The 15,367-nt window shown below is 38.0% G+C and overlaps 1 protein-coding gene across 1 annotated transcript in view; it reads right to left on the bottom strand.

Annotated features, from left to right (window-relative positions):
- Positions 1-1,323: 1,323 nt before the first annotated feature.
- The window catches only part of GPR179 (G protein-coupled receptor 179), a 48,683-nt gene continuing 34,639 nt past the window's right edge, over positions 1,324-15,367 (bottom strand). Inside the window, exons 9-11 of the mRNA XM_034415618.2 lie at positions 13,512-13,617; positions 11,453-11,599; positions 1,324-9,563 (exon numbers count right to left, since the gene is read on the bottom strand). Coding sequence (XP_034271509.2) covers positions 5,082-9,563; positions 11,453-11,599; positions 13,512-13,617 — 4,735 coding nt within the window. The 3' untranslated portion in view covers positions 1,324-5,081. The remainder of the gene's footprint in view (positions 9,564-11,452; positions 11,600-13,511; positions 13,618-15,367) is intronic.

Raw genomic sequence — 15,367 nt, forward strand, 5'->3', positions numbered from 1 at the left:
CATGTGCCAAATTTCAAGTTGTAGGCTTTACGGTTCTGGAGATTTCATGATTACAGCATGAATGGTTTTCGGTTTTATATATATATATATATATATATATATATACACATATACACATATACCTCTCTCTCTCTCTCTCTCTCTCTCTCTCTCTCTCTCTCTCTCTCTCTCTCTCTCTCTCTGTGTGTGTGTGTGTGTGTGTGTGTGTGTGTGTATTACTATATTTACATTGTTACAGAAGGAAATAACTTTGATATTTAATACAGTAGAGGGACAAAGTGTCCTTTCATTTGACACACTACATTAGTAGCACTTCCTAAAAGTACATCAGACAACTCAGAGAAAGTGGGGGGTTCAAAAGGGAAATTTAGAATCTTAGATTTATTATAAAGCAGCCAATGTGTGTTGCCTGTTTGTGGAGGAAGGTCTCTGAGCAATGAAACAACAACTCAAAAGCAGTTTCCTCAAATCCTTCAACTCAATGAGAGTTCTTAATAATAATGGATCCGGGTGTGTAACCCAGGTTGATAAGGCTGGTCTTCATAACTTCCTAATCTTTCCTTTCTGAATGTTATCTGTTGTTACTTTGGGTTCACATCTTCTAATCAAAAGGAACTTAGAAGTTAATTCAGAAAATAAAACACACCAATTCAAGTACACTGCTAACTCTTCCATGAATCTGCAACCTTTGGCATCCCTCCTTGTGCTCTACTTTTGAGGAATAGCCCTCTCTGGGCCTGAACTTTTCACCACATATATATAATCAAAATAAAGGCAATATCTTTGAATATGAAGCTATTGCTTCATAGCTTAGCTTTAAGACTGTCCGTATAATCTTATTGTTGGGCTGCACAATATGCCACTGCATGTATCAAAAGGAATACAGGACAGAAAGAGTCCCTAGCCTTGTTTATTTTGGCGTTAGCTGAAATCTACTTGATGATTGTTTCAATTTACTACTATTTATACTTTCCCCCTCCTTTGGGGAACAGTTATTATTCCTCTTATTTTTTTAGATTATAATGTAGAATTATGTTTTAAAATATTTTGTAATGTATCTTTCCTGCCCTTAGCAAGTTTCTGTTACTATTGTTGCTTTAGCTTCTGCTTTCCAAAAATACCAGATTTCTGAATGCTGTTTGCAACAATGCCAAAGAAAATATTGTGTAATGTATATTTTCTGCCCTTAGCATGGGGGGAAGGGGGAATTGTTTTTGTTTTTCAAAAATACCAATTTCCAATATTGTTTGCAATAATGCCAACGAAACATTCTCAAGAGTATGCCATCTTGTGGTTGAAAAGCACAGGTGACCAAGTCATTGGTTGGATGACATCATTAAAGAAAGCTTTATAGAAAAATAATATTTAGACAGGAGATGTTAACATAAACAAAACTCTGAGAAGGTAGAAATATCAGTCTCTTTAAACAAATTGCTCACACGAGATCAGGGACAATACAGTATGCATAGGATTTATACACAAGATAAGGCTATAATACATTTCAGGTTAGCGTAATCTATACACTGGATTTAATGAATAAATCATAGCTTATTTTAGGATAGGTAACCAACATTTGAAACAACTTGAAACAATGTCTGATTTGCCTATTATAGGGAGTCCTTGATTTATGGCTACAACAGGTACTGGAAAATTTGTCATTAAGCAGTATGATTAAGGGAGGTACCACATGACCAAACCCAATTTTCCAACCTTTTTTGCTGTGTTGTTAAGTATCACATGACTGTGACTTCTGACTTTCCCTGCCAATTTCCATATTAACTTTGCTTGTTAAAAGCCAGTTAGGAAGATCATAAATGGCAATCATACAACTATGGGACACTGTGACTGTCTGTTGTAAATGTGCAACATTTGCCAAGTGCCCAAATAACCATCCCTACCATGGGGATGCTGAAGCAATGGCAAGTGCTTCATAAGTCACCTTTTTCCATGTTGAAACTTTGAATGGTTGCTCAACAAGTGGTAAGTTGAGAAGTGCCAGTATAAATGTATCTTACTGATTTATTCCTGATTTGTTTCATCCCATGTCCAAATCTCTAATAAAATCCACAGACACATAGGGCAAGGACAGCTTTTAAAAAAGAAAGAAAAACAATATCTCCTTCACCATACCTTATTCCTTAGAGTTTAGTTTCTGGCTTTTTCAATAAGATATAAAACTGAATTATATATGAATATAGTTGGGAAAAGGTTTTGATAGACAAATTGTCAAACCCAAAGAAGAATGAGATAATCTAGGGATGGTTTATTGCAGAAAAGAGGGTAATGGGATTAGGGATGGGAGGGATGTTTGAAACTGATTTAATAAATTATATTAAAATAAATTCTCAAACATTAATCATACCAATAATTGATTATTAAAAGCTGTATAACAATTCCAATAGTTCAAAAAGCCTTTCTAGTTGTATAGAATTTTTATAATAATTCTATAAAACACATTTCTCTTTCCCATGTTATAGCTGGAAAAACTGATGGTAAAGATGGTTCATGACTCCCCCAATCATGAAACCATTTAATGTGACAGGCCAGCTAGAACCCAAAATGTTTGCCTGTGTTACCTGGCTCTTATTAAAGTCTATATAAGGTTTCATTAAGAAACAAAACTTAGCTAAAAGTCAGGATGGTGTTATGCAGATGGACTAGGCCTGTCTCTCAGTGGTTAAGGAATATATACAGAGTTGCAATTTGTTTAACCACAAACTATTACATAAACAGCAATAAATTGGGTTTGCTGATCACATTAAGCCAGAAGCTAAGCCCTTCAAATCACAATGGCTGGATTTGCAGGAAACAAATGACATTCTCCTATGCAAATGTGATAGGACCCTGCCACAGAAAAAAATAGTTCATTATAATCCTTATAAAAATGCAACAATTATTATTATTTATCATTTGTTATGCATCTGCAATACGCAGCTGTAGAGAAGCACCTAGTGTATTCACAAATTCACATAGAGAGCATCAATTAAGGCATGGCAGCCTCCCTGTAATTGGTGACACAGCAATTATGCTGTATTCAGTCCTTGGCTTCTTAATTTGAGCTTTGAAAGTTACCTACATTGAAAGTTGTAGTTTGCTTAACCAGTAGACCAGTGTTTTTCAATGTTAGCAACTTTAAAATGTATGAACTTTAACTCCAGCATATCTTAAAGTTTCCAAGGTTGAAAAACATTGCTTATATAGATCAATGTTTCTCAACCTCAGCAACTTGAAGTCTATTCTAATGGCTATGAGAATAACCTTGAGACACAGGAAGAAGAGCTGGAGTCCAGATAACGATCTGATAAAATCTGAGTCTAAACCAGAAATGTAGTTATAAAAGATTTTGTCTTCCTGGTCTGGACTACCTTGCAGGGCTGACAACACCTCTTAAATTGCTGATAATGTGAAGCATATGTGTAGACATATACATATACTTGGATCAATGACCTGATTTCAAAATAGGGTAGCTTCCTAAGCAATATCCAGCATGAACTGAATTAGCATGATAAAATACACTCCTGGATATTTTTTCAGTCCTCAGAATTTCATAGCAGGCATGACAATCTGGAAAGCATTTTCTCCAGAAGTAAAAATAATAATAACAGCCTCTTTTTGAGCTTGACATCTACTGTCTACCATGCAAGGTTTTTTGCAACATTATGAAGGTAATTTCTCAGAATTCAGACTTCAGCCAACAACAAAAACTCTGCAGGCTTTTCTTTGTGCCTCTAGGTTGCTTGAGTTTTCTTTAATTTCCTATATAAATAAACTGGAAGCTTACATGCTTCAAAGTACCAGCCTCTTCTTTTTTAAAAAAGGAAGTTTACAAGAAAGTGGAAGTTTTTTTAAAAAAATTTTTTTACAAGAATGTCTTTCAGTGCCACATAACATCCATACTTTTGGAAAATACTTTTGGTTGCAATGCAGTAGGCATACTCATTTAGCAATGGCAAAAAACTGGAGAGCAATGGTAGTATTGTATCACCAGTTTGCCCCCTCCCTAGCCCTTTTCCCATTTTGTTACTGGAACTTCCTGCCATAGCAGCTACTTTACCAACAGGCAATCATCCCCTGGCAGTTGTTTTCCAAATGCAAAGATAACATGATGTCAATATTCCAGTGTATCTACTGCCCCAATAAGGTTGATTATACTTAAAATGGAAAACCTGTGGTACATGGATCATGTTACATTTATTCTAAATTAGTTACTTTGCTGTAGGTTTCTTGACTGATTTAAGGTGCCGATCTTAGGTTTTACATCTTAGAAGAATAGACTGAATGGGGCTGAGAGATCAGCAATGGAAGCTCTGTTCTCTGTCATAATGGTCAACAAGGTTAAGCTTTACCTAATCCGGATCACCTTTTTTCAGTGATAGGTCCATGCCTTCCTAGGGAGTTTCCAGGTATGACATCATCACTCTTTTTAAAAACTCCCTCAGTGTAATTGTATTTCTATATTTTATTAAATTTGTAAACCACCCTGTAAAGCCTTCACTAGAAGGCTAGTGAAAAGTCTTTTAAGTAAATAATGAACCAATAGGTAATATTTTGTAAAACAAAACAAAAAATAACTCTCCTTGATTATGGTTATTGCCATTATCCATTGATGCATGCCATAACTACTGCTATATGCAAATATCCTTGCCAAATAATCCCCAATTCAACCTTGTTTAAAGCCTATTTTCAATGGATGCTTTTCACTGTGAATAGAATTTTGACTCAGATTCAATGATTTACAAATATTTGATGTGGATGGCTTGCAGTGGCTGAAAGAATACACAATGGGATCTGTGTATTACATGTCTGTGTACAAAAACAAAATGCAAGTTTTCACAGGTAACTTTCTCTTTCACAGGCAGAATTGTACAACTTTTTTGGGGGGTAAAAGCAGTCCTGTCTGACCACAGTTTCATCATTCAAACTTACAGTATTATTTTCCTTAATATATAGTGAGCATTATTACCACAACTAGTAGATGTCTTTTATTTTTTTAATCTAAAAGGTGGGTTTATTTTAAACCATTTTGCATCCAAGAAAAATCTTTTCTCAAAACATCGAAACAGGTTCTTAGTTTTGCCCATTCAATTGTAATCCCAAGGACAGATACTTGATGTGATTTTGCTAGGATCTTCTGCTTCCTGAGCATCTGGTTTCTGTTCTGTTTTGCTTTGGGTTACCACAGCAGGCACGGAACTGACTTCTTCTGTCTCTCCTAAGCAAGCTTCTGAGCCTTTTTCATTTTTTGCAGAATCGGTTCTGGTCAGTGTAGAATCTTTCTCTGCTTCTGAAGAGAAAGTGTTGTCTATAAATATGTCCTCTCTACTTTCTGATGAAAGGATCTTCTTTGTACCTTCTGACTGTGCCCTTGAAAGACTGTGGCCCAAAGACATGGGCCCAGCCAAACACTGCTGCACAATCTGAGTTATTTCCCCAGTGTTTGCTGGTACTTCTGCTTCTGCTTCCCATGGACAAATCTCTCTCTTACTGAATGTCTTCGATTGTTTGGCTTCTTGAAGGGAGATCTCCATATTTTCTGTACCATCAAGCATCTTTAAAGAAGTGCTGGTTACGGCTGCAGTGACGGCTGCAGCATTTAAATCAGACTGTAGAGAATTGCTACTTTCCTCCAGAGCTTCTGGTGTTTCAACAGAGCTTCTTGAATCTGTTTTCACATTCTCTTTGAAAGCCTTCCTTGTGGTCCCCTTCTCCAGTGGAGCTTCAGTAACTTCCCAGGGACATATTTCAGCTTTCATAGTAGCTCCAGCTTCCTGCATTTCCCAAATTTCTGTTTTTAGGCTTTTAGTATTGTTAGGTTTGATGGACAAGTCTAAACTTTTACTGCTGGGTGTTAATGAGATTATGTCAATATTTTTCTGGGAAGAAATTGAAGCTTGCTGACTATGTGACTTGAATACTTTAGCTGACATATCTCTCCAGACTTTCTTTAAGCTTGGGCTTGTCAGCATATTGCATTTTGAAACTCCACTGATATCCTGATTTACTATCGTATTACTGTTAGATGTAGGTTCTGTTTCCATGAGGCATAGTTCAGTCTTGCCACTGGATTCCTCTTCCTCAACTTCCCAAGGACATATCTCTGCTCTTTCAGCATTCTCTGATTTCGTTGAACCATCTTTGGGCAATGTTGGGCTTTGGCTGCTTATTTGTGCCATGCTCTCCCAAGGACAAATAGATTCTTGTGGGCTGCTTACTTCCTCTTGTCTCTTTATCTGCCTTATTAAAGGTTTTGTATCTGCTTTATAATTGGAAATCTGGTCTGACTCCTTTCTAAAGGTACTTTCATCTGGTGGTCCTTCAATCTTAGCATCTGTCTGAAGCTCCTGGAAATCCCACGGACAAATCTCTGCCTTTACACTCTCAACACTTCCAGTATTTTTAGAACTAACTTGCAATAGATGTGGGCTTTGGCTGTTTTTTCTAGTTGGTTCATCAGTGATCACACTTCCTGAGGGAAAAGTAGATCCTTGATTACTTCTTGATATCTTTATTTTTTTAAATGCTACTTCTTTCCAAGCTTTATTGGAGCTTGGAATTTTAAGTGCACTGCCTTCCTTCTCTTTGCAGAGCACAGTTGAGACTTGCTTTTTTGTTTTTAATGAGCGCATGGCTTCAGTCCATGGAGATATTTTCACTTCTTCTGAGGTTTCCCATGGGCAAACATCTATGCTTAGACTTTTAATATTATCAAATTTCTTTAAGCCACTATTGTATGGAGCCAATCTTTGGTCACCAGATCTTGGTGAAAATTGCTGAATCTCTCTGCTGTCCCATGGACAGACGTCTTCCTGTAAATTGCTCAGATTTGCAGTTGATTTGGACAAACTCACTGGAGAAGTATTTTTGCAGCCCTCATCTGCTTTGGAAGCATTTTCTTTGGTTGCTTCCCAAGGACAGACTTCTGCCTTTAAGTTTTCTGTGCTATCAAAGTTCTTTGAAGGGATTTTGGAAGATATGCTGGGATCAACATTGTCCCATGGGCAGACAGCTTCCTGGAGATTGCTTACCTTTTTTAATGATTTATAAGGACTTGTTTCTTTCTGTAAAATAATTTTAGGACTATCCACGCTTTCCCAAGGACATACTTCTGCATACAATAAGTTCTCTGCACTGCCAGATCTGGAGGAGTTTAGGCCTTTAACATTTGATTCAGATGACAATTTATCAGTATTCAGGATTTCACAAAGATTTCTTGTCTCTTGTGAGCTACATGCCTTTTCTGGAGACTTAGATTCAATGGCTACAGTCTTTTTGGTTGCTCTTTCTGTATCCTGATTGAAAGGACCCAACATTTCCCAGGGGCAGATTTCTGCTTTATTAGCAGTTTCAGTGCCTTCAGCTTCCCAAGGGCAAACTGTTGTATTTCGGTTTTCCAGGGTTTCTGAATTCTCTGAGGTGAGTTTGGAAAGACTGATGGTCTTGGATGTAGACTTGATCAATAAATCTTCACTAACTATGTTCTCCCATGGACAAATAGATTCCCTATTCTCGTTGTTCCCTTTCACAAATGCTTCTTCTCTAGTTCCTTTTTTCTCATCTCTGGAAATGACAGTTACATTCCCTTTAAGCTCCCTTTCTGATGTTGAGGGATCATTATTTTCCCAGGGACTTACTTCTATTTTGAGTTTTGGTTCACTGATTTCCCAGGGACAAATTTCAGCCTTCTTGTCTGTTTTTGAAACCAATGACAAGAGATCGGAAGTTTTATTCTCTCTGTTTTGATCCTCTGGTCTCCCACTGGGACACATAGATCCCCATTGGCTCTTGGTCTTTTCCAGTCTGTTAGGGGAGATCTCCTTAGCACCTTTGGAAACTGTTGCTGGTAAATTGCTCACTCTATCCTCAATATCTTCATTCATCTCCCAAGGGCATAACTCAAGATTTCTATTTAAATTATTTAAATTATTTTTCTGTGAGCTAGGAGAAGCTTCTTCTTCCTCATCCCAAGGGCAGATAGTTGCTTGTTTGCTGAATGGCTTTGCCCTGCGATATCCAGGACTCCTAGAGGGTACTTCTTGTCTTGATGATCCTTCAGCAGGGATTAAATCTGTTTCTGCCAATTTGGACTTTCCACTGATGTCTTTCTCATTTTTGGCTTCGCTGCTCTCACTGTTCTTTCTGGAACTTATGCTTCCCTTTAACTTTGAATGGTTGGATGCTTTAATGGCCATACCTAAGCTTTTTATGGAGCTTTTGGGAATGAGGGTTTGTGATTGTTTCTCAGGAGAGCTGTTTTGATTATCTGAATCACTCACCTCTAGGTCTTTCTTGCTTGGAATGGGCATTTCCATAACCTCCCAAGGGCAAACTTCTGCAGCAATGGAAGCTAGCCTGGTTAATTCCACTAGAGAAGAAGATGGCACTTTATTTTCTTCTTGCATAGTCTTTTCCATTTCAGGTTTTAATGAAGAACCCTCTTCTGTTTCTGTTAGATATATGTTGACTGGCACTGGAATATTTGGCGGTTCTTTTTTAGGAGACTGAGCAGGATGTTGCTTTTGATCATAAGTGTCCCACTGAGCTACACACCTTTCAAGGTTGTGAATCAAACTTTGCTGCCTGATGGGTGGCTCAGGTGGTATCTTCTTAATGGTGTGGGGTCTTCTCTCAGGCAAATCAGAAATGTTGATACTGATGCTCCTGATGGGGGCGGGTGTTACATCCTTCTTATCTCTGCTTTCTAATGGTGTTGATGTGTCTGTCTCAGCTTCCCATGGACATATAACGTTTTTGCCTTCGGGAAAATGTCTCTCAATTCCTTTTGCTGTGTTCTCCCTCTGCAACTGTTTCACCTCAATTTCTGAGATGACATTGCTGAATTCAGTGTGTCTGGACTTCTCACTTTCTGGCATGGTATCTTCCACTACTGCACTTATGTCTTTCTCTTGAGCAAGTTTATGGGTATTTTCTAAATTAGCTGTTCTAGTTAACAGTGAGGCATTTTCTTTTTCACTGCTGGCAACACTAAGAGATTTCTGCAGAGTGTAATACTTGGGATGCAGAGATTTCTTATCTGCCAACAAATTGTGAGCACTGGCTGATTTGTATACCAGAGTGGCTGAATAAACAGAGTCATTGTCAGATTTCTCTGAGGTTTTCTTGACTAGCTTTTTCCTCATCAGCGAGTCTAACAGAGGAGCTTCCTTGCAACTATCGTGTCTGGTTAATTCACTGTTTGCCTTAACATCCCTCTGGTGGTCATAGGTACTGTGGGATTTCTGCAGTGAAATCCCACCTTGTGCTTGGAAGGCCACCTTGTGCTTGGGAGATAAGTCCTCCTTCAATTTCATGCTCAGATTTCTGGAGTCCGAAAATCTTTGCTTATAGGAGACAGAATGATTTTGTCTTCTTCCACTGATAGACCCATCTTTTTCCTTCTTGCTGCACTGGCGGGACATAGATTCAGGTAACTCGGTGATACGTCTCATCAAAGTGTGGCCTAAGCCCCTCTTTGAACTTCTCTTCTTCTGAAGGTGCGGGTTGTTGGCCGTCATCTTCTTGGTCTTGTGAAATTCTAGCTGTGTATAAAGCTTTTTCAATTCATCCTACATATTATGTGCAAGGGGAGGAGAAAATACAGTAAAGGGCAGGGGAGCAAGATAACAGAAGAAAAATAAAACAGCTTTTCAGTCAAAAATATAATAATAATAATAATAATGAATTATGTCCCCTGGATGGAATTGTGACCTGACTGGGTTCACTAAAGTATTTTATTTTTAAATTGCTTTATCTGTGTTCTTAGGATGGCTCTTTATTCCAGGATTAAGTGAAATATTCCTGCCATGAATCCATTCCATACTGCTGCGTCTACATGGCCTTTTTCTATCTGGAGAGTCATGGTTGAGAAAGAAATGATTAGTTGGAGGGATGTCTTCTGTAATGGAGCAACTTTGTTCAAGAATCTGATATAATTGTGCAAAATTTCTACTGGACCAGGGATGGCAATCAGCCATTGGTCCTTCTTGATCTCTCTTGTGTCTTTGGATGATACCTTTCTGGCCTGACATAGAAGATTGGAAGTAGATACACTTTTCTTTGATGGTTCTCCTTCCCCTAATTGGTGTATGTCTATGGGGTGAGACATGCAGCTTCATCTCAGTCCCTATATCTATTTATCTTCTACATGAAGTTGCAGGGTAGATCAAAAGTTGGCATGGGATTAAGCGTCCATAATAAGGATAATACTCAGTTATGCATGTCTGCCTTGGACTGCTCAAGTCATGCTGTTGAGGTTTTTTTCTGGGTGCCTGGGTGCCATGAGAGCCTGGATAGGAAGGACCAAATTCCAGTTCAAATCTAGTAAGGCTATGTGGTTGTGGATTTTAGTTTCTTCCCCCAGATCTGGACAGTTTTCAGTTGGTAACTTTTGGATGGGCTTATACTCTGCTAGACCGAGTTGCTACACTCAGCTTCTGCTCAACAAGCAGGCGGCAGTTTTGGCAAGAGGGCCTTTGCACAAAGCCAACTTGCAATGGCAGTTCTCATTCCTAGTCTGGGAGATTCTCTCATGTCATAATCATTTCCTCTTATGACTATTGTAATGAATTATACATGTGGCTGTCTTGAAAGGCATTTTGAAACTATAGCTGATATGACCACGTACTATCACTTTGTGGGCTGCACTAGTTTCTAGTAGTGCAATCTAGATGCAATGTAAATGCTGGTTATCACCCATAAATCCTACATAGAAAGAGGCCAGGATATTTGGGGGATGCCTGTTCCAAATTTCTATCCATTCCACCAGACGGAATGGATAGAAACTTCATTCAACCGCAGAGTCAGTATGTATCTTATTCCTTCTTTGATGTGGTACTTGCCTTGTGAAACAACCTCCCCACTACATTTTGGACAGCCCTAACCCCACTGACCTTTCGGAAGAATATGTTTTTTTTCTTGTTTTCATATGTATGTTCTCGTTTTATGCTTGTTAGCCACCCACAGTTAGTTAAATTGGGATGATACATTCATTGTTTGATCAATAGATGGATGACAATTTGCAGAATTACAAAATGCAAAACTGAGAAGATGCTTAGCTGATTTGGGGATGTGATGATGGAGAAGTTGAGTTCTGGAAGAGTTTGTAGCAATAGCATTCAAACTGTATGTGATTCAGAGCAGGAATTAGCCCTGAAAGAAAGGGTTAAATGCTCACTCTCTGTCCCAGGAAATGAAATGGTTTACATCAGTTTAGCAAGAATTCAACTTTCCCCTTTCCCGTCTCCCCATTCTATTCTCTCAAGGAGAAACAAAGAAGCTCAGTCTTATTGGATCTTCCCACCCTTTTGCAACTAGCATTTATTTGGGGTAGTGAAGGATGCCCCCTTTTTTTATGCTGTTGATTTTCTTCAGGAGAAAGACTACAAAAGGGAACTCTTACTCTGCACTGTTTCTGGCATAGCTAGCATCAAAAGAAGGTCCTGAGTGTTCCACCCACCCGAATGTCATCGGGATCAAGACTGTGCTCACTCCATGCCGAGGTGATGCTGCTGTTCAAGAAGGATCCTGAATGCCTAATATCCAACTCATCCTCATACATCTCAGCAGCAATTTCTTCCCTCAAGGGTGAGCCTGCATACAGGAACTGTTTGGAAGAACATGAAAATAGCAAATGTTGAGTTTCTTCAGGGAAAGATAATACAAAATGTTAATTTGAGATCTCTGATCTGTCTATCATGCACAGTGATGTAAAGTTGAAGCCAATTTCTGATACTTCACGTTTGATGCAACGCTATAAATTCACGCAAAAATGCAAAGCCACAAAACGTGATCTACAAGTTAACCGTAACAGAGTTGGAAGGGACCTTGGAGGTCATCTAGTCCAACCCCCAGCTCACACAGGAGACCTGTACTAAGGATTCGAACCGCCGAACCGCCGACCTTTCTGATAGCCACTGAGCAACCTAGTCAGGATAACAAAGTTACAATGGTTGGTTTCAGACATCAAGCTCAAGAAACTATATTATAGATCAGCATATTTGTGTCAATCCTGTCTATAAGAGTCTGAAACTCCTCAAGCATTGGGCTTTTTGGCCATGTTAGTTGGGAATAAAATTGTTGAATTCCAACAGGCTGAAGTAATTTGGGGTATGTGTTTTGTTCAGTTTCTCATCTTCTTAAAATCTTTGGTACTTAGTTTGGCTGGAAATACATGATTTGTTATGTCTGTATATTGCATTTCCAGATTTAAATGGTAGTTTTATGCTGAATGGGTTATTGAATAGCCCTTGACCTATGGCCACGATTGAGCCCAACATTCCTGTTGCTGAGTGAGACAGTCATTAAGTGAATTTTGCCCCATTTTTCAACTTTTTTTGACACAGTTGTTAAGTGAAAGAATGCAGGTGTTAAATTAGTAACATACTATAGGTTACTAAGTGATATTATATTATATTATATTAAGTGAGTCTGGCTTCCTCATTGACTTTGCTTGTCAGAAGTTCACAAAAGTTGATCATGTAACCCCAGGATATTGCAACTGTCATAAATATGAGTCAGTTGCCAAACATCCAAATTTTGATCACTTGATGATGGGGGTGCAGCATTGGTTGCAAGGGTACAAAAACTAGTCATAACTCACTTTTTTCAGTGCTGTTGAAAATTTGAATGGTCGCTAAATGAACTGTTGTAAGTCAATGACTACCTGTAATAATAAAAACCTACTTCAATTTTTTTCTGGCCAAGTTATATGATCCAACAGGATGGATATGTCCCAGGTTTCTTTCTAGAAGCAACATTATCAGATGGGACTTGGGAGGCATATGCCTTCTCTGTACTTTGGAATGATTTCCCCCAGAAATTCAGTTGGTCCCAATCTTATTATACTGTAGAATGTCTTTAAAACCTTGGCTTTCTCCCAGAATGGCCAGGATGATAGATGAGATGACAGTTCTTGGAAGTAATTCAGACAAGAAGCATTGGCCTTGCACACTAACACTGCTTTTATTGTAAAGTTATAGTAATAGAATTTGAAAGCCTGAAATACAGGTAATCCTTGACTTACAACCACAATTGAGCTCAAAATTTCTGTTGCTAAGCAAGGCAGTTGTTAAGTGAGTTTTGTCCCATTTTCCCACAATCAATCCCATAAATATTACTTGAGCTCGTCTTAAGGAGGTAGAGCATGCATTAGTGGTCCCTTGATTGTACACTGTACAAAATGTTCAATTTTGCTTTGTTTTTGTTGATATTATTGGAGGGAAATTGGTTCATGATTGGGAGCTCAAATAATTCTTCTAAATAAATAAATAATAACACCCATTCCCCTCTCACGCACACGTAAAACTTTGGACAGCAAATATGCCATACATTCTTGCATCTTTTAGATTTTTGTTCCTGAAAACCACATTCCCTAAATTAAAACAAAGTAGAAAACAGAAAATGAACAGAACAGCGTTATAACCCGATTACTGATTCAATTTTGTGGGGGGGTGGGGGGTGGGGATGGAAGAGAGAACAGAACCTTTTTGCTTACTTTTTGTAAAGATTCATCCTACCTTTGGGATGAAAATAAGTGCAAGTGTCATTGTGGTAGTGACATGAGTATGGATGAAAAATAGTAGTAGAGTCCAGTCAGGATGCAAGGAAGGAACCATTAAAAATCTGAAGGGAGGAATAGAGAAGATGGCATGGTAAGATGCATTGGAGATATAAAATGGTTGGAAGAATTAGTGATATAGTACATGTATTCCTTGTAACAATGATGCCAGAATAATTTGTAGGGGGAAAAAGGTAAAAGCAGGCATAATTATCATCCTTAATTCTAGTGCTTGTTTTGACACAATTTAATATTTAGTCTTCAGAGGTCAGACACAAACAACAAAAGCGGCTCTGGGACTTAGGTCAAGCTGTTCCTTTGTGTTCCTCCACTGAACATAGGAATCTCACAAAATTTTGCCTGCTTTCCCCTGGGAAAGTCTGACATAGACCCATATCAGTCTGATACAGAGTTTGACTTCATAGGCTTCCTCCCACCTATAGAGTCCAGACCGGCATATCTCCACTGGAGCCTCCTTTCTTTCAAGTTTTAATTCCACCACATTAGATAAGCGCTTCACATGCAGGATTGTTACAATCTTTACAATGCCTCCCCTTCCATGGCAGGTGTGGCAAAAGCTCACCCAATTTGAGAACAGGCATTTTTTTAAAAAAAAGTTTCTCTGTTTGTTGCCCTTCAAAAATCAGCTTGGCCAAATTAAAATCGGAAGGAACTGAAACTGAACATTCTGAATAAATGGTAATTTTGGGCAAGCAAAGCACATTGCAATTTTGATATTACCTTTTCTAAGGGATGATTGAAGAAGGATTAATAACTAGGAAGGGCATTTTTAAAAAAATTAAATACTTAAAACATACCACACTCCTAAAATATAAATATGTTAACATTTGATTTACTGATTATTTGATGTCCTATTATTCCTTCTCAGCATGAATGTACCTTACTTTCTTCTGTACATAAAATTGTTCTCATTTAGATTGTTTTCAGATTTCTTTCCTTGCTATCAAAAGTAAAAGCATGAAGTAGGTGCTATTATTCATTTAGATCAGGGGTGGGCAAATGTGGTTCTTTTACAACTGTACAACCTTTTACAACCTGTACAACCACATTTGCCCACCCCTGATTTAGATCATTTATTCATTTAGATGAAGTTTATAAAAATCCAAACACCTTACAAATGGTCATTGAATATATCTTTGCTGAATCTTTACCTTTTTTAAAATAAGGAAATGGAATAGGAAATACTTATTTTTAATATTTTTGTTTATATTTACACAGGCTCTGTTTTAGAGTGATTTAGCACTTTGGATTCAATTGTAGTATGTTGCTTTGGAGAACCTGTCTTCAAGTATTTAAAGCAACTGTGTCTTTTCCCCTTTAACCCAGCCGCCAACAGATGCCAACAGATATTCTAGGCCCAAGTGAAGTTGTCAAAGCACTTTTTTACAATTCAATCTGAAGTATTATATTGCCCTCCTCAGCTTTATCACTATCTTTGGTACAATATATAGTCATACAATCAATATACAATATAAAATCTGTAATCAAATTATTATACTAAAATGGTTATTATAATTTTGACATTGCCAATCTCTTCATTATTGGCTATTAAATTGGTTATACAACACTAAAAGATGCTTATCAGTCCTTACCACGAGCAGCTGTGGGACACTCTGATCATTGCATGATTCACCTTGTACTTGCTTACAGGCAAAGACTTAAAACCACAAAACCAACAATTAAATCAGTGAAGACCTGGACTGAGGAGGAAAAGTTAAAGCTATAGGCCTGCCTTGAGTGCACTGATTGGAATGTTTTTGAAAGTACCTCTGCAGACTTAGATGTACTCACAGA

This window comes from Pantherophis guttatus, chromosome 4, assembly GCF_059756535.1.
Source record: "Pantherophis guttatus breed Tessera chromosome 4, ASM5975653v1, whole genome shotgun sequence".
NCBI lineage: Eukaryota > Metazoa > Chordata > Lepidosauria > Squamata > Colubridae > Pantherophis > Pantherophis guttatus.